We start from the raw sequence: 22,107 nt of genomic DNA on the forward strand, positions 1-22,107 counted from the left end.
CCATGCATTGTTCAGTTTGTATTATGATTGTTATGTTGATTCTTTTAATCTTTCCATGAATTGGAAAGAACTTGTAACGTTTTGAATGTCATTATGAATTGTCATGGAAAATAAGAATTTCCACCTATGGTATATATGATACGCTCCTTCACATTTATACCTATGAGCTTTTATGTTATATTGGTCGTCAGTTTGTGAGTTCGAAATTGTCGACATCCGTATATGCTACTAGGTGTGAATTTGCGAGTTCGGAATTTACAACCATATTATAAATTGTTTGAAGAATGAGTTTTTCCATATACAAGTTTGTTTGTTTCAGTAACTTGGTCACTTTTTAATGTTTGGGAAAACATGTATTGTTTTCCATGTCATGCCATGATTTCTTGAAAGTTAAATGTTATTTCTACTGGGCACCCCTTTTAGGGATGATGTGCTCACCCATTCCCACTTTCAGTATCAGAGACAGATCAGAGTTGAGCAGCGAAAGCTTCAAGCGTTAAGTTCGAATATGTTTATTATGTTATATATTCTATTTGTAAACCAAATGACTATTGTATATGTATCATTTGAGAGGAGTTCTTGTATATATATATATATTTCAGAGTGGGGCTAGTTTTTGGGTTAAGTTTTGTAGCAAATTTCTTAATTGAATGCTTAAGTATATGATTTAGATTTTTACTGCCTTTTTATTTAGTTAATCTCTTGGATTAGTCAGCTGCTAGCTTTGGAGGCGCTACAGTTACAGCCTTGGTTTTTTGTTGTACAAAGGGGGTTGTAATGAAATAGAAGGATTTTCGGAAGTTTTAGGTCTAATATCTTGTTTATTTCCATCTCCTTGGGATGTAATTAATCTGGTAATGTTCTTGTAAAAATTCGAACTCTTCTTAGTGCTTGAATTGTGCCCGGTGTTGGTTTGTTGTATATTTAGTTTGTTTTCTATCTTTCTGGTTTGTTTGAATCCAATATCAGTTGAATGATTAGTGTAGATATGCAAGCATGTAATGATAGTAGTGAAAAAATCTGGGATTCCAATGATTGTTAGGTAAATATAGGTGATTGATTTGAGCTTGAACTTGCAATGAAGAACACTGAATTGCATCTGGAGATTTTTACATACGTCACAATGACAGAGCAGAAACTTTGTAGAACAGATAATGGTATTTATTTGAAATCCCTACTGGGCAACATATTTTTGACAAATTTTAGTCACGGACAACGAAAATTACAAACAAACAAAAGGGACATCGATTGCCCAAACTTGAACAGAAACAAACACACCACAAACAAACAAGAGAAAACCAAAGCAAGGCCAGATAAACGAACATGCAAATGAAGATTACTTATTGCGTGCGAACTGAGGCGGGTGCTGCATGCAACTAAATATATAATAGCGTAAGAGCAAGGAATTTCTGGTCAATCATCACAGTCATCATCATCGATCACCACCACCACCGAGCTTTACTCGAGAGGAAGCTGGACAACCTCGTACGTATAGCCGTAACCATTGTGGCCGGTAAAAAAGCCATCGTTCTTATCAGTAACTTTTGTACTTCCATTTTCCAAAAGGTCATGCTGAGTGTACGAGAAAGGTATGCCGTACGAAATCCGTGTTGCCATCAGATTTGCCTTTACCCTAGTCATAGATGGCACATTGACAGTTTTCACGGACCCCACTTCAAGGCTTTTGGTCTCCGTTTCCCCCCACTCGGAAGATTTGGTAACATCACCTGAAATCTCAATCTCACCTGAACCCGATTTAATGAATGGGACACCAAAGGTTACACTCATCTTGACTCCCACCGACAGCGAGACACTTGTACTCCAATTGGTTGTATTGGAAACCGTAGTCTTGAGATTTAATTCCGACGTTAAGGAATTTGGAGTTTTGTTGCTCAATTCATCACTGACAAGTGCAATTGTCTGCTCGTTGTAAATCCTTGCATCATTGAGGTGATATCTGACGTTTTCGATCTTCCTTGATATAACTGGCTCCTCAATCTCCATGTAACTCCAATCGTCGGGATAGGTATTAAGCGTGGCGAGGCAGTTCTCCTTGTTATCTGCTGAGTGCATGTTGCAATAACAGTTGCTCTGCAAACTTCGGATGATGATGCGGTTGTCACCAACTATCGTGGGGAAAAAAACAGTCCTCAAAGTCATGGAAGTCTGTGGAGGTGTCCTGCATTAACAATACCCAATCACTACGATCCATATCCATCCAATACTTTCCAAAGCGAGCACTCTTCAGGCGGATGCCTCCGCCGCGACTTGGAGACACTTCAAAGTCAAACAATGAGGAATTGTCAGCTTTGTTATTGTAGTCCATATACCCGTCTTCAAATGCCTTAAGGTGGTTTCCGCTTTTTACGCCCTTGATCCTTATAAGGTCGGGCAACACAGCGATAGAGTCCCAGTCAAGGACGGTGCACACATTATATGTCCCAGCAGCATCGTGATAATGCGATAAACACAACAAGCCGTAAGAATTGCCGGTACCCAGAAAGAACGCAACGTATGCACCGGTGCTGACATGACGAAGCCTAAGGATGCCGTTACTATCTGCTTTCAAGAAAACAGGTTGGAAGAGCGTGCATTGTTTGTCAGCCTGATTCTCCTCGGGTTTGACGGCCGTGGCAGTGACAAAGTTGTTCTTGGTCTCATCCAAATTTACCCAGTACTTATAATTCTGCAAGGACCGTATATGGACGAGTCCAGTTCCCTTGGTAGCTGGTACCACCTCAAACCTCGTGTCGAGGTCATAACTGTAATCTCCGTCAAACCGGAGAGCATCAGCTACCGCTGGATTTTCTGTGCGCAAGTGCAAGTATCTATTGTTGTTATAGTTTGTTTCGATAATCACATACTTCTGGAGTGTCTGTGCCATGATGGCATGAACATCCGCATCATTCTCATTCAAAGTAACAATTTTTCCTACTTCTCCTCCATCATTAAGAGAAGTAATGGTGGTAGGAGTTGTTGCTTCCATTTCTCTCTAGTAATTTTTTTTTTTCAAGTAATTTTTTATTTTCTTGGTTGTGTGTTTCTCTGCATGTAATTCATGTATTTATAAGTATCGTTGCGTAATGAGCCAAAGATGGATTCATCATGGACTTTCCCATAAATTTATCTTATCTTATCTACTGATGAGTAAATAAAAAGCACTCACCTACTGATGAGTAAATACAAATCATTCACCTACTAATGACCACTACTACCAACCTATTGTAAATCAAATTCTAGACTACAACACCTCTGCCACGGTGGGGTGGGCCGACCGAATAAAAGACAAATATGTTAAATTGAAAAAGCGAAAATATCATTTTTTCTTGAAAAGGAGGGAGTACATCATTTTATTAGTTGCAACGGAAAATTAGTTAATGCATAAACCATTATGTATCCTTTGTGGTGGTTTGGATAATGTATATGCATTTAATTTTCTAAAATTGTGTCTAAAATGATAAATACTTCCGAATTTTTCGTAAAAACTTTAAGTTTAATATTGTTGTTTGTACTCATTATGTAGATTTTTATTGCCTTTCAAACGAGATAAAATTTGTAAAATTCCAATGCACGGATTTTTAGATATGTAATATTAAAGTTTGGTTACCAATTATACCCCTTGAAGAGTAAGATACACAAGGAGTTGTAGTAATTGGACTAAAAGAGAGGGACATTTGGGGTTTTTCAAGAGCAATCATTTCCAATCTTTTTATCAAATTCAACATTTGTGTGAGGCTTCATTTTACAAAAAAGTGGTCATAAAAGGGACTCCCTGCCTTCGGGCCCTCCGGTCGGCCGGCCCAATAAACAAATTTAACTGAACTTCAAAGACAACAAAACATTGAAACAAACTTAAGGAAGAAAAAAAAGAAAGCTGTTTTGAGGCATACTAGATTTTTTTGAGGCATACTAAATAATGTCAAAATAGGGTCACTAAATAAAAAACAATATCACCCCTTATCCATCCTTTTTGATAATGGCATAACTACCCCTATATAATTAATGCTAATGATTATGATTAGATTTGATTAATTAGGAATTTTAAGCATTGATTAACAATTAAATTATTAGTGTTAAATTAGTAGAGAAATCAAATTTATGTGAGAGAGTTAGAATTTTTGAGAGGAAGAAGAAGAAGTGAAAAAAACTTAGGTTTTGAGATTTTAGTGATTAGAAGTGACCAAAATGTGTGATTCAAATCAGAGGTAGACTTCTATATGAGGTTTAATGTCCTTTTTATAAGTTGAACTATCAAAAAATTGAATTTTTAAAATCCAGATCTACTGACCAAGTGAACAGTTCGGCTGATAACTTGTGAGTCGAAACACAGAGGTTCGGCTCACAAGTTATCAGCCGAACTTTACTCTGTAACTCACAAATTTAGGTTCGGCTGATTCGAACAAAATCGTTGTTAGCCAAACCCAGGTGTATTTTCAAAAAACAGAGGTTCGGCTGACAAGTTATAAGCCGAACTTCACTCTGTAACTGACGAATTTAGGTTCGGTTGATTCGGACAAAATCTAGCAAAATCGCATTAGCCGAACATAGTGTTTCTCTAAATCATATACTAGGTTCGGCTCAAAATTGATACTCCAAGATCAGCCGAACTGATCTTCTGAAAACCCTAATTTCATCTTTGAAATCATATTTTATCGATCAAACAAAGTAAAATCAATCAAAAACAAGATGGGTTTGTTACAAATGCATTCTAAAATACATCTAAGAGCAATTGAGATTTGGATTTCACACTCCAACATCGCTCACTTCGATTCGTGTTTCCTTTGATTGATTGATTGCTTGAATCGGAGTCCAAGATGTTTAAGTTTAAAGGTTATTTTGATTTTTGATTTTAGATTTTTTAGGATAAGGGCCCTCTAATAATTAGATTGTTTAAGGATATATAGGTAATTGCACTACCTTTAGACACCCCTTATAAAACCACCCTAGATGGGATAATAAATAAATATGCCTCAAAAAAATCCAATATGCCTCCAAACAGGTTTAAAAAAAAAATAGGATTTCCCGGCAAACCGAAAATGTCTCCAATATTACTGAAATTTGATATTAACAGAAACTACAATAAGTAGCTGCAACCTGCAACAGGGTAAGATTCAATTTCCTAGAACTGGGCTTGGATTGATTGCTGCTGTGATTGGAAACTGAAGATTTTTACCGTTTTTGAAACGGGCTTGGATTTGTTGCTGCTTTGATTAGAAACTGAAGATTTCTCCCTAACTTGTTGGTTCTTCACAGCTCCAGTAACAATTTCAAAGATTGTTGGAGTCCATTCATGAGAGTAAACAAACGGTTCCTGCACCACAAAATACAAACAATGGATTCATAACTACTCAGATGAAACATGTACTAAATGGTGCTTAAGATATCTACATTTTAAGTATACCTTTCATTTTTGTCGAACCCAATTCTGGCTCCGAAATAGAAAGCAACAGCAAGAAGCCATGCATCACTGTGCACTGCAACCAAAGCTATCCAGTCTTTTTCTTGCATACCGTCCATAGCTGCCTAATGCTGGTTCTGGGAGTTCTGGGGGGGACTTCTTGAGCAGGTAAATTGACCTCCACTGCTCACTGGGAAACCCATACAAGCAGAAGTTTTCCTTTTCTGTACAATAAATCACCAAATGAATTAAACAGAATGAGCATTCATTAATTATAAGTGAAAGCGGGAGTAAATGAAAGACAAATTAGTGCACTAATAAGAGTCTAGCAATATTTCTTTAAATTTAATCCAGTGAGGTGACCAACCCTAGGGGAAAAGGTCAAGATAACCTTATATCAATGCACCAACAGATGAAATCCATAAATCATCTTATTTACCTTATATTAAGAAAGTAGAGGTTCAAGTGACATAACTGCGCTAAACCAATTAGGTAAAATATTAAATCATTTGAAGGCTCCATCAAACATATATTATACAATTAGATAAGATTGATTCTCAAAGACTCCAATTCTATCAACTTGCGACATTGGACTATTATAATAAGATTGACGAAAATACCTGGGACAATTAATTAAACCGAAACACCGAACGGCACTTCAAGCTACGCAAACTTGCTAACACAGAAGTTTGTCTATATGTACTCAGTTGTAATGTAACAAAAAGGACTTAATGGTAGCCTCATCTATACATTATTTAGGCTAATTGCTAAAAGCAGGGAGGTAAACTGCTTTAGCATAGCTGTTAAAGGCGTTTGCAGCATCCATTGCACGGGTGTGAAATAAATATTATACATCTCCATGAATTTGGGAACATAAACAGAATCAGGGCAGTGCCAAATTCGAGAATGGAAGCTATTCGACGATTTAGTAACAGGTCAAGTGATCAACATGGGGATGCATCAAATAATTTTGAAGGTATCTGATGAAAGACGTACCTTTCGTTTTTATCAAATCCAAATCTAGCACCAAAATAAAATGCAACAGCTAGAAGCCACGCATCGCTATGGACTGCAACCAAACCTAACCAGTTTTCTTGCATTCTATCTCTAGCAAAGTTAATGCCCAGCGCAGGTTCTGGAAGCTCAGGGGAACTTCTTCAGCAGGTAAATTGACCTCCCACTGCTCACTAGGAAACCCATACAAGCAAAAGTTAATAATTTGAGTGATGCAGAACAAGGAAAAGATAATAATTGTTACAGAACAGTAGTGAGAATAAGAAGAGTCCAGGAATGAAGATTCAGTCAATTTCTGAGATCTGACATTTTTCTCTATGAACATAAAAATAACATACAGATGCAACATATAGAGTGATTACCAGTTACTCCTTAATAACCACTAAAGGGCTCTACCGGTAGATGCAAATAACCTTATGCATAAAGACTTAAATCAACCAATATTACTCGACTAAAAGACATTGAATCCATAAAGCATCTAATCCACCTCAAAAATAAGAAGTTGAGGGTTCATGTAATAACAGCAGGTAAAACTCAAGAAAGGTAATTTTTGCAAACATATAATCTCCATTCAAATTAGTTTAGGAAAACACAACCCATTTTCATCTACAAAACCAATAAAACCCTAGTTCACCGAAACTCAGAATTCAATTACACCACCTAGTTAACTCATTTCCAAAAGCTATTATCGACTCCTCACTATGCACTAATACAATCAACAATAGTTTTAGCAGTCCCCCATGTCCCATTAACGCATCCAAGCAACTAAAAACCTCTTGACGCTACAATAACAAAATCAGCTTTCTAAACACACAGAATAACTACATCTACAAAACTCGACCAACGAATTAACACCCTATTGTCCCTCAGGTCATTCAAGGCACAATTGGTCTTTCCATAACAATATCAATAAACATATAATACGGAATCAAGTGATTCTTTTCAATAAAAACTAGGATTGAACAAAAATTAGACACTGATATTCCTACTGTACAATCGAATTGCACATTGCCAAGTCCCCCAATTACCCGGAAAAAAATATAACCAGCTGAGAATTGGAAGAAACTAACAACACATCCAAATCAGTACTACTACAAACAATTACATAAAAATGACAACAAAAAAAAAATCGCAATTCCTAATCTGACAAATGAAAACCCAGAATAACAAAACATGCAAAGAGATAGAAAACCCTAGAATTCAACATCAATACAAAAATCAAAAAAAACCCAGAAAAGAAGGTGGATAACTGCAATTACCTTGAGTAAGAGCTTTAGTCATTCCAGTTCTTCTTCCTTTGAAATCTCTAAAAACTTCTTCCACTGTTCTTGGAATATACTGTCCTACTGCACCACCACCACCAGCTCCTCACCTCCGTCCATGATTTCAAAAACCCTTCAAAGATTATAAACAAACAACAGAAATTCTGATTTTTACAGATTTTTCAGAGAGGGGGGGTTAAGGAGGGAAGAGAAAAGAAGAACTGAAGAAGAAGAGGAAAGAATAAGGGCTACTAATATTTATATTTAATGCCCCCTTTTTTAATTACGTTATTTATAATAAGGTCCCTATACTTAACATGTAATTTCAGATGAGTGTCATGTTTTGAACTCCGTTGTAGATGTTCATAGTTTTTGTTTTTCTACCGTAAGTTTTAAGTCAACCATTAGGCTAACCCCTAGAGCAAGATATGTTAGATCACTACCCAACTGCGGCATCTACTGCTCGTTTACTAGGGTTACAGTGGGAATTTCCGTTAACATGTATCAATCTAAAGGAATGAGGCCAATTTCAAACTCCAGAAAATGAAAGCTCTTAGTTTTTGACCACCATCTCTCAGCTATGACTTTGACTAAGCCTCTATCTCCATTGGCGAAATCAAACTCAAAAATAGAAGAAAAGCCACAATTGCCACAATATCGTTTTGCTACTGGATTATTTTCACTATGATATTATAACACACTTCAATATCCTTCAAACTACCTCTAAAGCTTACTTTGCGAGAGTCTTTCATAACAACGTACATACATGTCTATCACAATTCTTTGATGAAACTATATCCAACCGATCTAGCATTTCATTTATACCCATACTACAATCAATAACAAACATGGAAAAAAATATCATTATCATTGTCATTCGTTTTCATCCATACAAACTAAATGATCATTATCAATTCATCCATACAAACTAAATTATTATTATCATTCATTTTCATCCATACAAACTAAATTATCATTATCAATTCATCATACAAATAATCAAATTAAACCCTAGCAATTCTAAAAATCAATTTCAATCACATATCATTTAAATCACGTAAACATATCATTTAAATCATGCATTATATCAACTATCAATCGTCAATTTCATCAAATTTTCATCATAATCAAAAATAAAGAAAAAAAACCCTAAAATTTTAAATCCTTACCACAATCAATTTCGTGGACAGAATTGAATGAAAATACTCTCAAACGATCAAGAAATCGATGGAGTACAAACCCACTGAAGGAATTGAGAAATAAACGTCTAGAATCATTGATCTACGAAATCCATTTGCGGGTGTGTTTGAGAAGGAAAATGAAATGGGAAGAACTGAGGAAGAAGGGGCTTCTGCACTGGAGAAAACCCGATTCATAGACACTGAACAGTTCAGCGTTGTCAACCTAGCTGACCAAGTCAAACGTTGTTCGGTTCAGCGTTCACCTGGATGTTGTACTGTTCAGCATTCCGCTGCTAGATTCGCCATACCATAGGAGTTAGTAAGTTTCCCAAGCTGACGTGGATGGATAATCTAGCTGCTAGATTAGAAGACCAAAGGGGTTAGCCTTATGAATAATTTGCCTACCAACCCCACGCCTGAATAATTTTGTGTCCAACTATAGGGGTTTTCTTGTCTGACTCAACTGGCTCATCTAGATTTGACCAATTTCACGACTATAAATACACTTGGCTTATAAAAGGACAAAATAGTAATGAACATTTTTTTGATTTAGGCCAGATATGTGACCAGCAAGACAAGGTGATACCTAACTCAAAGGCGATGAATCAGATGTATGAATCAAGTTAGATGCCACGTCAAACATCAAAAAAATAGAAAGATGTTGTCTGATATCTGGCTCGCCTTAAATCAAATGTCGAATCAGATTCATATCGCGAGGAAGACCCACAGGAAATTTTAAGGTCCTTTTTATTTGTACTTCTATAGAGATGCGGTAGTTTCTATTTTCTTATCGTCATTCAACTGATTGGGTTGTTTTTTTTATTGTACTCCAATAATATAAGTTTTTTTTTTTGACTCAACCGATTCATCTGAACCTAACCTATCTGGATCTAACTTAGAACATTTGAATCTAACTCTTCACATCTTAACACAAAATTATAAAATAGTAAAATTACTGATTTTTTTTTACTTAAGTCAAATATGCGCCTAGCGAGTCAGGCCCCATTTTATAAATCAGGAAATTAAAAAAACGATTTCGCATATAACTCACCTCGAGTAACATTTAGATAGCAAATTAGACCCAAACAAACATTGTGCACGTCTCGAGAGGTGCTAAAAAACTGCTCCTCAATTGTTTGTCGCATTTGATGGACATAGACTCGGGTGGTTTGTTGGTTATATGTCTTTCATCGGAATAGATCTGTGTTATCCTCCGAGGAATTAGTCGTTCTCGTCTTTTCAGATAATATTCATTCTGTGAACTCAAAGAATCAAATTGTTTGTTCCATACACAAAATCACGTATCATAGTAGAGCGTGGTTCCCAGTTTGCTTCACGAAACCAAAACCCTGGACATTTTTATTTTCTAAATAAAGGGTCGGACTCACATACTTGAGGGCCATAGGTTCAAATAACCACAACTAGAATTTTTTTATCTCTTAGAAATTCTCACTAGCTTTATCAAAAAAAAAAAAATCTATAAATCTTCTATGAATCCAACAAGTACTTATTAGCAATAAATCCAACTTTCAAATATATAAAAATCTCTATCCATGATTGTCAAATCAATTTCCTTCAAAGTTCTCATAAACATATAAAGATTCTCCCATAAGGAGATCACTCTAAGCATCAAAATCAAAGACATTAAAACAGAGAAACAAAAAATTGGTAGGTACACAGAAATGAAAATGAAGGCAACATTATAAACAAAATATAGAAGGCAACAAAAACTAACCACTACATAAAATTCAATATGGAATAGATAACATTGATGTTTATAGCAATGGAAATTTACATCTCATTGAGTTTAACAGAACTACAAGGACAATAAAACATTGAATATGAGAAACGTGATTCACTGGAAAATGTCTCCAACAATTGTACCGTATTTCTTTAAGCAAAAGAAAACAAAATCAAGCTCTTCTTAACAGGACAAACAATTAACTAACAAATAAATTGTTGCCTTGGTTTTGACAATCATGTTATTTTGTTTTTGAAACTGAAGACTCTTCTTAGATGGAATGTAAAATCTTGAGTAGTTACCGTTGTAACTAAGATTGTTATTCTGAAAGCATCATTAAAACTTAAAAACGAATCCGTATCTTATACCACACTATTTGCTAACGATGCTAATATAAAACGACACAATTCTGTTGGAGCAAAACAAAACTCTATTTTCCTAAATTGGAAATACTACATTTGACTTTCGTATTTTTTGTATAACCTCACTGCAACTTTAGGATTTAATCTATACGATTCATGGAGAACGTCCAAGAAGTTAATCTATGAATGAAGACTTTTTTTCTTCAATTCCTTTTAATGAAAATTTACAAAAGAAAAGATTTTTACCAAAAAGTGATTTTGAGTAATGTATAAATTAAAGTAAAACAAAATTTGAAATTCAAGTTCTTAAATAAAATATGTCTTTACTGTTATTATGAATCCAAAATGTCATCAGCTGTTATATTATATACTTATATTTTATCATCTCATGGTAATCAATTGATAAGTATTATTATGGGACGACATACATAAAATGTTATGAAATTCAACCGCACCCAGTACGCAGCAACAAAAAGTTACAATCAAGTAGCTTAAATAACATTCAAAGATGATACATGAAATTATGAATTAACTGATAACTTACATGTTTCTGCATGTTATTCATACAATCAATCAGGAGGTAGAAACACATGTTGGAAACATATTGAAGATGGATATTAAAGGAATGATGAAATGCCTACATAGATGAAGATGAAGAAAAGAAAATAAACCTATTAAGGGACTATGGATTGCCTAAAATTAGACAGAAAATAATCCTTTAATATTCAACTAAAGAATGAATTTGAACTTCAATTTACATCTAGCAGATAACCTAATCTTTTGGTCTCTCTAATTGTTTTTGAATATAAAATGTTAAAGCTCATATACCATTTTAGGTTTGAAAAGAGATACTTCATACGTATGTTAAACAAAAAGATTTTGCATGGTATGTCTATATAGGGTATTCTCGCAAATTTCTTGAATGCAACTTCTGTTGAAAGTTGCAACTTTCATTAATTATCGGATGCGTTGATGGACTACTGGGTCTTACAGTTTGCTTCTACATAATTGGTTTACATACTTTCTATGCCATCTTTTGATTCACTGATTTTTCTGTCTAATTTTAGGCAGACCATAGTCCCTCAATAGGTTTATTTTCTTTTCTTCATCTTCATCTATGTAGGCACTTCGTCATTCCATTAATGTTCATCTTCAATATGTTTCCAACATGTGTTTCTACCTCCTGATTGATTGTACGAATAACATGCAGAAACATGTAAGTTATGATCAGTTAATTCATAATTTCATGTATCATATTTGAATGTTATTTAAACTACTTGATTGTAACTTTTTATTGTTGCGTACTGGGTGCGGTTGAATTTCTTAACGTTTTATGTACGTTGTCCCATAATAATACTTATCAATTGATTATCATGGGAAGATAAAATATAAGTATATAATATAACAACTGATGACATTTTGGATTCATAATAACAGTAAAAACATATTTTATTTAAGAATTTTAAATTTCGTTTTACTTTAATTTGTACATTATTCAAAATCACTTTTTGGTAAAAATCTTTTTTTTTTGTAAATTTTCATTAAAAGGAATTGAAGAAAAAAAGTCTTCATTCATGGATTAACTTCTTGGACGTTCTCCATGAATCGTATTGATTAAATCCTAAAGTTGCAGTGAGGTTATACAAAAAATTCGAAGTCAAATATAGTATTTCCAATTTAGGCAAATAGAGTTTTGTTTTGCTCCAACAGAATTGTGTCGTTTTATATTAGCATCGTTAGCAAATAGTGTGGTATAAGATATGAATTCGTTTTTAAGTTTTAATGATGCTTTCAGAATAAAAATCTTAGTTACAACAGTAACTACTCAATATTTTACATTCCATTTTTATCGATGCCTGGGTTCCCATCAATTTCTGAAATTGAAATCCCTTCTTTGTCGAATTTTAAATTATCCTCATGCCAAAAACTAAAACAACATCTTCTACACCTGAAACTCTACCAAGACATACATTACCCAAGTTTACTTCCCTATAGACTCAGGGCTCCCATGTATAGTTCTTAATCCAATGTAATTTATCATTGGATAACATATTAATTTTTAGCTAGGAAATCATCGGCGTGTAACATAAATATGCAAAAATTAAATACAAGCATGGGATTCTGTTTCGATGGCAATATTTAATCGAACAAATAACCCGTGTGTAATGTAATTGAACAAAAATATTTTGTTCCTCTATTTGTTCCTTGTTTTGCTACATTCTACATGAAAAATGTCAGGAACTTGGGGACAATATCAATTGAAAAATACTGCAATGCATTGTTTAATTTGTAAAACTGTGTGGTTTTTTGTAATTCAGGTAAACAACTAAAAATGTTGATCATTGACTTAAACCGTGCGTTATGGAATTTCTGATAGAGAGACGCATCAGAAACTTACATCTTAGATGAATAAGTCCATGATGGCGTGTGGAATGGAGTAACCAACCTAAAAAATGTGCAAAACTATAGAAAAGATTGTCCGCAATCATATATAAGGATTGCTAGTTTTTTTTTTTGTCATAAAAAAACTAACTTAGTAAGTTAGTAACCCTTGATACAAAAAGAGTATAGCCATCCAATGTATGGTTGTTAGGATCGTTCCTAGCATTAGATTTATCTAGTGATAGCTTAAAATTAATACAAGAAGGAGGATTGAAATCCCAATTTATAGTTCTACTAAAGTGTTTTGCTCCCTTAGCCAAAATATATGCTATATTGTTTGCCGACCTGGGAACGAAAAGGAAACCAAGAAAGTTTAAGCAAAAACTGATTTCCTTTGTAACTTCCTCCATTATCTCTTGGTTTTTGGAATGTGATGGAAGTTTGAATCTTATTTAGATGATCCAAAAGATTTCTGTAGTCCCCTTCGATGTTGAAATTGCTGAAATTGTTCTCCTCAGCAGTCCTATTGCTTCTGTTTCTTCAGGGGATGTTGTTGTGCAAAGTCTTGCTATTCCTTGTTCAAATTTACCTGTAACTCCTCCTGTTACGCCTAAAATAAAAACCTTTTTCATAGTTACGCCTAAAATTTCAAACTTCACACCAAAAAATAAAACTTTTTTCATACACGTGAAATGATTATCCTCGATAAAGCCCTCTTAATACAATGTGAATCTACTTAACGTTTTTGTAACTTTGGCTATTGAGGATGGATGCATTCACCTCATTTGCGAAATGAATACTAAAAATCTCAGTCAAACGAAAGTCATTCTTGATTTTGAGAAGCTGAGGCACTTAATTAACTTCTTACTGATAATATATATATATATATAGACATATTGTATAGTTTCTTTTTCTAAATCATGTACATATTATATATGAGGGTGCATACCTGTAAGTATGATATTAGGTGGTTTATATATTTTTGTTTTAATGCCAAAGGTTATTAGCTTAGGGTTTATGCATTTATAAGTGGGCTCAGTAAATGATTTCACAATGACAGCAGGATGATATCCTATAAAATCAAAAAAGAAAAGAAATGAAGTGTAGTTTAAGCTTTTTAATAAAAAAAAAATATTAAACAGAAAAAGAAAATAAAAAAATTCTTTTTGAAAAGTATTTTTTTCTAGCCTAGGTGTCTAGGCTAGGGAGGAGAAGAAAGGAAGTGGCCTAGGTGTCTACACGAATGGAGACACTAGCCTCTTGCTTGCAGACATGGTCCTTGCAGGATTTCATTCTAAGGCACTCCAGCGTTTCTGGTTTAAGCCCAAGTTTTGAACAAGTCGTACATATTTACTATCAGTTATGTGGTATTGTTTCCTCACTATGCATTGAAAATGTTTCCCCCCACTCCATGAGCTTATTGGCAATTAAATACTTTGATGATGTGAAAAAAGATATGCCCATCCATTTTGATATGTCGGAACATGATGTTGCTCTTTGGCAATGTAACAAAATCAATCATGTGTAGGACTATTTGTTGGCCATTTCTATCGAAGGACTTAAACAGAAAGTTGGATCTCAGAGATTCAACGCAGTTCTACGATACAAACTTGTTTGAGGAGGGAGGTGTTTTCCTCTGTTGCGATAGAGAGATGGATGCTTTTGTCGATCATGCCTTTCATTGTGCACATGAGGTTGGATTGAAGTTAAGACACGACCTTGTTCGAGATACTATTGCTAACATGTGTTTTCGTGGGGGGTGCCCCATCAAGAATAGAGGTGGCCTTGGGTTTTCCTCTCGAATGCTGGGTCAGCTTTAAGGAGACATCCTTGTTTATAATTGGGATAATGAGTGCGATTTGTGCATGGATGTTACTGGCATATCACCTTTCACAGGTGGGGTCTCTGAAAATGCGGCGGTCTAACAACCACACCCAATAATTCGTTTGGCAATCTGAGAGGACTTTCTTCAATATACTTTCAAGAGAATCAACTAGACAGTCAGACTCAATCTATAGGAAAGTATATCAAATAGCTTTATCTCTATTTCAACACAATCAGAGTTAAACAAAAATTAGTCTGTAAATCTGATTTTAGTGTGAATCTCTTGAACCAAAATCTTTTGTGTTAATCACAACCTATTCAATATCCACCGTGTATAAACCTCTTTAAGATACAATCATTAAAGTAATATTTCAACATAGTGTCCACTTGAAACAGGGTTAGTCCAGACTGGTCTAACAATGTGAAAATAACAAAATCAATTGTTTAAGATCAATCAAGTATTATCCAACAAAGAAGGTCGGATTTAACAACTATGATTGATTAACGTACAACCTGTATTATTTCAATTATATAAATAAAATATATTGCGGATAAGAAATAACACATACACCAGAAATTTTGTTAACGAGGAAACCACAAAAGCATAAAAACACCGGGACCTAGTCCATAATAAACACACACTGGTTATAAGCTGTTACACCAATTTCCTACTACCTATTCGGACTAGATGTAATACCTGCTTCAGCTGTACTCAAGCACTTATATAACTCCTAGCACAATACCAATTTTCTTTAGGATTTCTTCTCGTAAATCTTCTAACAGAACCCAAGGCTCTCTTTAGAAGATACAACAACACGATTGATACGATTCGATCTTTTGTTTGCACAAAATACCGGTTTGATTTCCCTTTAGATGTGAATCAAGGTTTTGTAAATCTTGTGTTTGTTTTGAACAACTACCAAATAAAAAGTAGTGAAATCAAAACTAACTTGTAGATTAGGGTTTTAACTTACAATCAGTATGCATACTCACAAGAAGTCAGTGAACCCGATTTTCGTAAGTGAAGTTGGGTGATTCCAAAGATCAATTTCCAAGTTAAGAAAACTCTAATAATTCTACAACAAAAACAACTAGAATAAATCTAGAGATATCTTGTTTAAAACTTCTTAAGGATTTTTACGAGATGCCTTAATCGAAGTTTTTCTTTTTAGCTTCCGATTTCGAATAACAAGTGTTGGTATACGATCGGAAACTGAAATCTATCAAAACCTAGGGTTTATGATCAAAAACTCTTGAATGGTCTTATATTAGAAGAATAGACCTTAGAATAGACAAGAAGTGAAAAACCTAGATTACAAGTTGTATGATCAATCACGTAGATTAAATCCAACTCGGCTTTGTGATCCCCAATACAAAGACTTTTATCTCACTCTTGTTCACGAAGAACAGAAGACATGTAAAACAACCTTACGAGCTTACACCAATTTTCCAAAGGGGATAAAAAACGTGTAGCACTCACGAACCCTTTATTTATAGTGAAAGATATCTTGAAAGCTAAGCAAAGTTATTTTTGTTTTTCAAGACTCTCCTAATTTTGGGAGTCTTTCTTAAGTTATAACTCTTGCCAAAATAATTAAATAACTAATTAATTAGCAAATATTGTATATATGTGAATAAATAATTAAAGTTATCACAAACACTTAATATGATAATCAAATATGTTTGGATTAATAGCCATCTTGCCGAGATAAGGCTAAGTCCTATGGGCAAAATTGAGCTGCTAGATTGGCCAAAAAGTATTGCAAATCAAAAAGTAAGTGTGGGAAAAAAGTTAACACTTATACCTTCTACTTCGCTCTCCTAGCATTTGCTCGCAGTTCAATTAGCAGCTAGTTTCAAAAGCTGAACCGTTCAGCGCTCAAAAAGTAACCAAAACGCTGAACCATTCAGCGCTGAGAGAAATTTTTATGATCTAACGGCTGAGATTTAAAGTGCTGAACCAAACAGCGTTCAGCGCTGAACCGTTCAGCGCTGAACCGTTCAGCGCTAGATGGTGGTCCCACTTATGTGGTATTCTAATCTAGCTTCTAGATTAGTCATCCCATAGGACTTAGGAGGTTTCCCTAGATGACGTGGATGGCAAATCTAGCAGCTAGATATCTAGCCCATATGACTTAGCCTAAGGAAATATCACGAATTTGACTAAAAAAGACTTCAAGTCACGTAATTGGGCCCAAGTCCGTGAACTGTTACAAGCAGTCTATGGATTGTTTCTTACTAACGAATTGTAACAGTTACAACAACACCTATAACTGTTACTTTAATAAATCACTCATAACTTCATCATTATAACTCGGAATTGAGTTACTCTTGGCTCGTTGAATTCGTAGGATCATTCACTATAACATGAGAACCTTTCCAGGGATAAAGGTTATTGTCACAAAAGTCGTGGCTCAAATAACCTCAAGTATATATACATAAGTGTACATTTACCGTCATAGGAATTGTTCCATAGAGTGAGCATTTGTTTCGATAGATTAGAAAGGTAGAATTGAACAAGGATCCAAGTGAAATAAATTACCACATACCTTTGTTTATGAAGTCCTTGTTGATGTCTTCTTGTAGTCTTGAAATTTCATCCGTCAAGGATAGCTTCGATTTTACTTCTTAGACTAAATCTAGTCTGAAATTATCTATAGTATTCTAAATCAAGAATGCATTTTGACAACTAAAATTGACATAACAACGCTAATGGATTCAACCGAGCAATGCTCTAACAATCTCTCCCTTTGGAAATTTTAGTGACAAAACCATTTTAATATGGATTGTACTTGTTAAAAGCATTACAGTTCCCATATCCGACATGCTTGATTTCATTGGTTCTTCAAATATGCGTGTGCTTTAGCTGTATTTGTTGAAGATCCATCATAGTATTATTACACAGCATCAAAGTTCAATTGCATCACAACTTTGACAATAATACTACGGTGATATGTATCACTCCCCCTTAGTCAATACTTCATCACACGGTGAAAACGACTCCCCCTTACATAATGATCCGTAAACCATATGTATAAGTAGTGTGAACTACAAAATAATTCTCCCCCTTTTTGTCAATATAAATTGTCAAAGGTACGAAAACTAGTAGGATCCTAATGAAATTTTCATAGAGAAACTTCTTGACCAAAAGAAAACATATCAACTTTACTTTAGATGATATAACAGAGTCGAAACTTACTAACTTGATCAAGGAGTTTATTAAGATACAAGTTAACTCCTACATGTTCCACGACCGATTCTCTCCTCAAACATATGGAAATTAAGCACAAGTTCAAAAAGAACTCACCCCCATAAAATGTCATTCCCTAATGAACAACAAGAGTGACCTTACTCCAGAGAGAAGGATTTATATATTGGATATTAGACATCCCACAAGGAGATACGAGCTATGGACTAATCATTGAAAGTTTCTCATGAGATCATGTTACCAAAAAAAATAAAAAAATAGAACTATCTCATGGTAAACAATACACAATATGTAATCATGAATATCAAGTATTGTGATCATCTTTTCTAAGATACAAACTTGTATAAACAAGAAATGATATGCTTAGAAGGAAGAATAACTTTTCCGCAAGGATTTACACCAAGAATGGTTACCATAAGTGTATGGAAAAGTTTCTTTGATAATAAAAACCAACATCCAATGACTGTGATTATTGCTTCCAACCTGTTATATTAAATAATTTCAATCACAAATCAAGTTAGGTAATTAAGAATTATACACGTGGTATTTAGCTATATTCATCTTAACCATAACTATTTCAAATGACTCAAATGAAACTAGTTAAAGATTTGTTCAATTGCTATATTCTCATAGAATTATACAAGAACAAATTGAAGCAAATCGGTTTGATTCACTTGAATCAATCATGAACATTATAGCCACGGTTTGCGAAGATTGTATTCCTTATAATATAAATTTTTAAGTTCATGAACTGACCGATTTGATAAAGTAACCAGCCTAAGTATGCGTACTTAAGCAACCAGATTTGAGTTGGTTTAGTTTCTAAACTCAGCAGAAATTCTCGGTTCGAAAACTTCCGCCAGTATGCGTACGGGTACGCATACTTAAGGTGACTAGTTAAGAGATTGTTAATTCCCAAACTTAGCAGAATTTTTCGGTTGGAAAACTTCTGCCAGTATGCGTAGAGGTACGCATACTTAACCTGTCTCCTTCACCAATTTCGTATACACACATATGCATACTCTTGGTTCCCGATTTATGGATTTATACACTAATGTGCGAACACACTATATATGCTTATATCCAAAGATGGTTACATAATCTCAACTCTTCGTTTCAATCATTTGAACATTCTTATATAATGACAATAGACGTTTTCACACACTATTAGCATCAAACCAATTTTCAAGATATTGAAATAATCACCATGACTTTCGTCACGAATAAAGATGAACTTGGCTAAAGCAAAAAGCTTCCACATATAAAAAAATACCCAACATAATATGTGTGCCCCAATTCTTTTGCAATCCTCACCGCATTAAAGGGCTTCTTGGTGAGGATGCACTTCCAACAAAATCCGGTTGTGTTGAGGTGAAAAAGATCTTGCTCACCACAGGTATTCGAAACAAAATCATGCATGGACTCTAGGAATTTAACAACTTCCTTGAAGCTTTCGATAACTGTTACATACCTTTTTAAGATGTTATCCCTTGTCGAACTCTTGTCTGGGAGATCCTTCTTTATAGTACTCGTTGCTTTATTGATCTTCTTTGGTACCCATTTCTGAGTAGCTTTTGGAGCAACGTATTTCTTTTGCTCCCCAATATAAATATGAAATTTCTTAGAGGGAATACTAGAAGAACTGATATTATAAGACTCAGTTTTTATCCAGTTTGGAACATCAGATCTGGTCATCTTAACAGAATCATATTTGGTTGTATCTCGTTTAAGATATCTGCAATTCCTTTGCAAGTGACCTGGTTTTACACAATAAAAGAAATATTTAGTATAATGGAAAAAGTTATGTTTAGTGTTACCTAAATATGTATGTGCTTGCTTTGGAGCTTGACCAAATTTTCTCTTTTTGTCATCGACAGTTGGTAGAGATACTTCACTTTTGTCAACCTTGGAAGGTTTTGGTTGAGAAAAAACTTTAGCTCTGACAAATTTTACCTGTTTGAAAATACCAATCCACGTGTATCGCGATGAATTATACATTCTCCCGATATTGAGGTTAATTTATCTGAGATGCTATTTCTAGACAAACTCTCTTTTAAGCTTGAGTTTTCTTCTTCCAACCATTTAACCTTTTCAAGCGCAATTACTAGATCATTCTTGGATTATTCATATTGAACTTTGAGATATTCTCGTTCCGAATCAAATAACAAGTTCCTTTCAATGTTCTCCAAGTTATCTAGCTTTGCTTGAAGAGTAATTTCCCGATCTCGACCTCTGGCAATTTCTTCTTTAAGTTTTCGTATTTCGTTGAGATAATCTCTTGCACCACTAGAATGAAGTTGGTCTTGCAGGTCTTTATTCTGACAACAAAGTCTGTCATATTTAACTTTCTCACTGAGTATGGTGCTTTCAGCTTTTGAGAGTTTTTGATGACATTCCTTAAGAAGATTAGGATCTTTATGGAACACTTCTTCGAAAAAATCAGAATCAATATCCGAAAGATTTTTTTAAGAAGCTAATGAAATCTCGCCCGCGTACTCTTGGTGTTCATAATATTCGGGTCCATCATCAAGAGTAGGCAAAGCTGCTGCATATGCTGATTGTCTACGGGTACAACTAGGACATACTGAAGAAAGGTGCCCGAAACCACGACAGTTAAAGCATTGTACATCATCATTAGTAGATGTTGCACCTTTAGAAAAAACTATTTTTCCTGTCTCTCAATAATTTTCTAAATTTTCGTGGAGTAACATCCTTAGTATCTGGAGAACCAGATTTATCCTTCGAGGATTCAGAATTTTTTTGCAGCTTTAAGAGAAATCACCTCTTTTCTAGATGCGTGTTCATTATCAAAGATATTTAACTTTCCAACAAGAGTATTTCTGGAGAGTGTAGAAAGATCGTTTTCTTCTTCAATGACATGTTTCTTAGACTCGTATCTTGATGGTAGAGACCTGAGAATTTTGCACATAATAACTTTCTCTGGAATAGTTATTCCTAATGAATATAAGGAGTTAACTATTTGAGAAAGTCTTTGGTAAACTCATCAAAGGTTTCATCATCAGACATGCGTAGGTTTTCCCAGTCATAAGCTAGATTTTGAAGCCTTGCTTCTTTATCTGCGGCATTCCCTTCGAATACGGTTCCTAATATATCCCAAGCATCTTTAGACTTTGTGCAAGTAGTCACATGATGCTGGAGATCCGGAGTAATGGCATGGATGATAGCATCTAATCCTTCAGAATTTTTCTTTGCAGCAAGAATCTCAATATCATCGTAATCACTAATATCCTTTGCAACAGTTACATCGTCTTCTGTAACTGATGGAGGATTATAGACATTAACAATACGAACCCATGATTGAAAATATCTCGCTTGAATAAAAGCACGTATAGAAATTTTCCACCACAAATAGTTTGTGCCATCGAAGGCTGGCGGTACGTTTATAGAGATATCACTTCTGTCCATATCAAATCGCTACAAACACTAACTTATAAGGTCTTTAATGTGTTTTCCTGCTCTGATACCAATTGAACATGCAGGGGTCTAACAACCACATCCAACAATTCGTTTGGTAATCTGAGAGGACTTTCTTCAATATACTTTCAAGAGAATCAACTAGACAGTCAGACTCGATCTATAGGAAAGTATATCAAATAACTATATCTCTATTTCAACACAGTCAGAGTTAAACAGAAACAAGTCCGTAAACCTGATTTTCGTGTGAAGCTCTTGAAGCAAAATATTTTGTGTTAATCACAACCTATTCAATATCCA

At 34.6% G+C, this 22,107-nt stretch overlaps 1 protein-coding gene and 1 long non-coding RNA gene across 2 annotated transcripts; both read right to left on the reverse strand.

The window, feature by feature from the left end:
- Positions 1 to 1,458: 1,458 nt before the first annotated feature.
- Positions 1,459 to 2,986, reverse strand: LOC113293920. Its single transcript, XM_026542362.1, has 2 exons — positions 2,146 to 2,986; positions 1,459 to 2,060 (listed from the first exon to the last, which is right to left on the reverse strand). The coding sequence occupies exons 1-2, from the start codon at positions 2,984 to 2,986 to the stop codon at positions 1,459 to 1,461; spliced, it is 1,443 nt and encodes a 480-aa protein (XP_026398147.1).
- A 1,969-nt stretch (positions 2,987 to 4,955) lies between these two features.
- On the reverse strand, positions 4,956 to 7,888 carry LOC113294594. Its single transcript, XR_003332664.1, has 4 exons — positions 7,672 to 7,888; positions 6,395 to 6,585; positions 5,402 to 5,622; positions 4,956 to 5,311 (listed from the first exon to the last, which is right to left on the reverse strand). It is a non-coding gene; the product is annotated as an uncharacterized LOC113294594 (long non-coding RNA).
- Positions 7,889 to 22,107: the final 14,219 nt, after the last annotated feature.

The sequence above is a fragment of the Papaver somniferum genome, chromosome 7 (assembly GCF_003573695.1).
Source record: "Papaver somniferum cultivar HN1 chromosome 7, ASM357369v1, whole genome shotgun sequence".
Taxonomy (NCBI): Eukaryota; Viridiplantae; Streptophyta; class Magnoliopsida; order Ranunculales; family Papaveraceae; genus Papaver; species Papaver somniferum.

Coding starts and splice junctions, on each gene's coding strand:
- LOC113293920 (XM_026542362.1), bottom strand. CDS start 2,986: ATGGAAGCAACAACTCCTACCACCATTACTTCTCTTAATGATGGAGGA. Junction 2,061..2,145: donor CTTCCATGACTTTGAGGACT/GTTTTTTTCCCC, acceptor TGCACTCAGCAG/ATAACAAGGAGAACTGCCTC.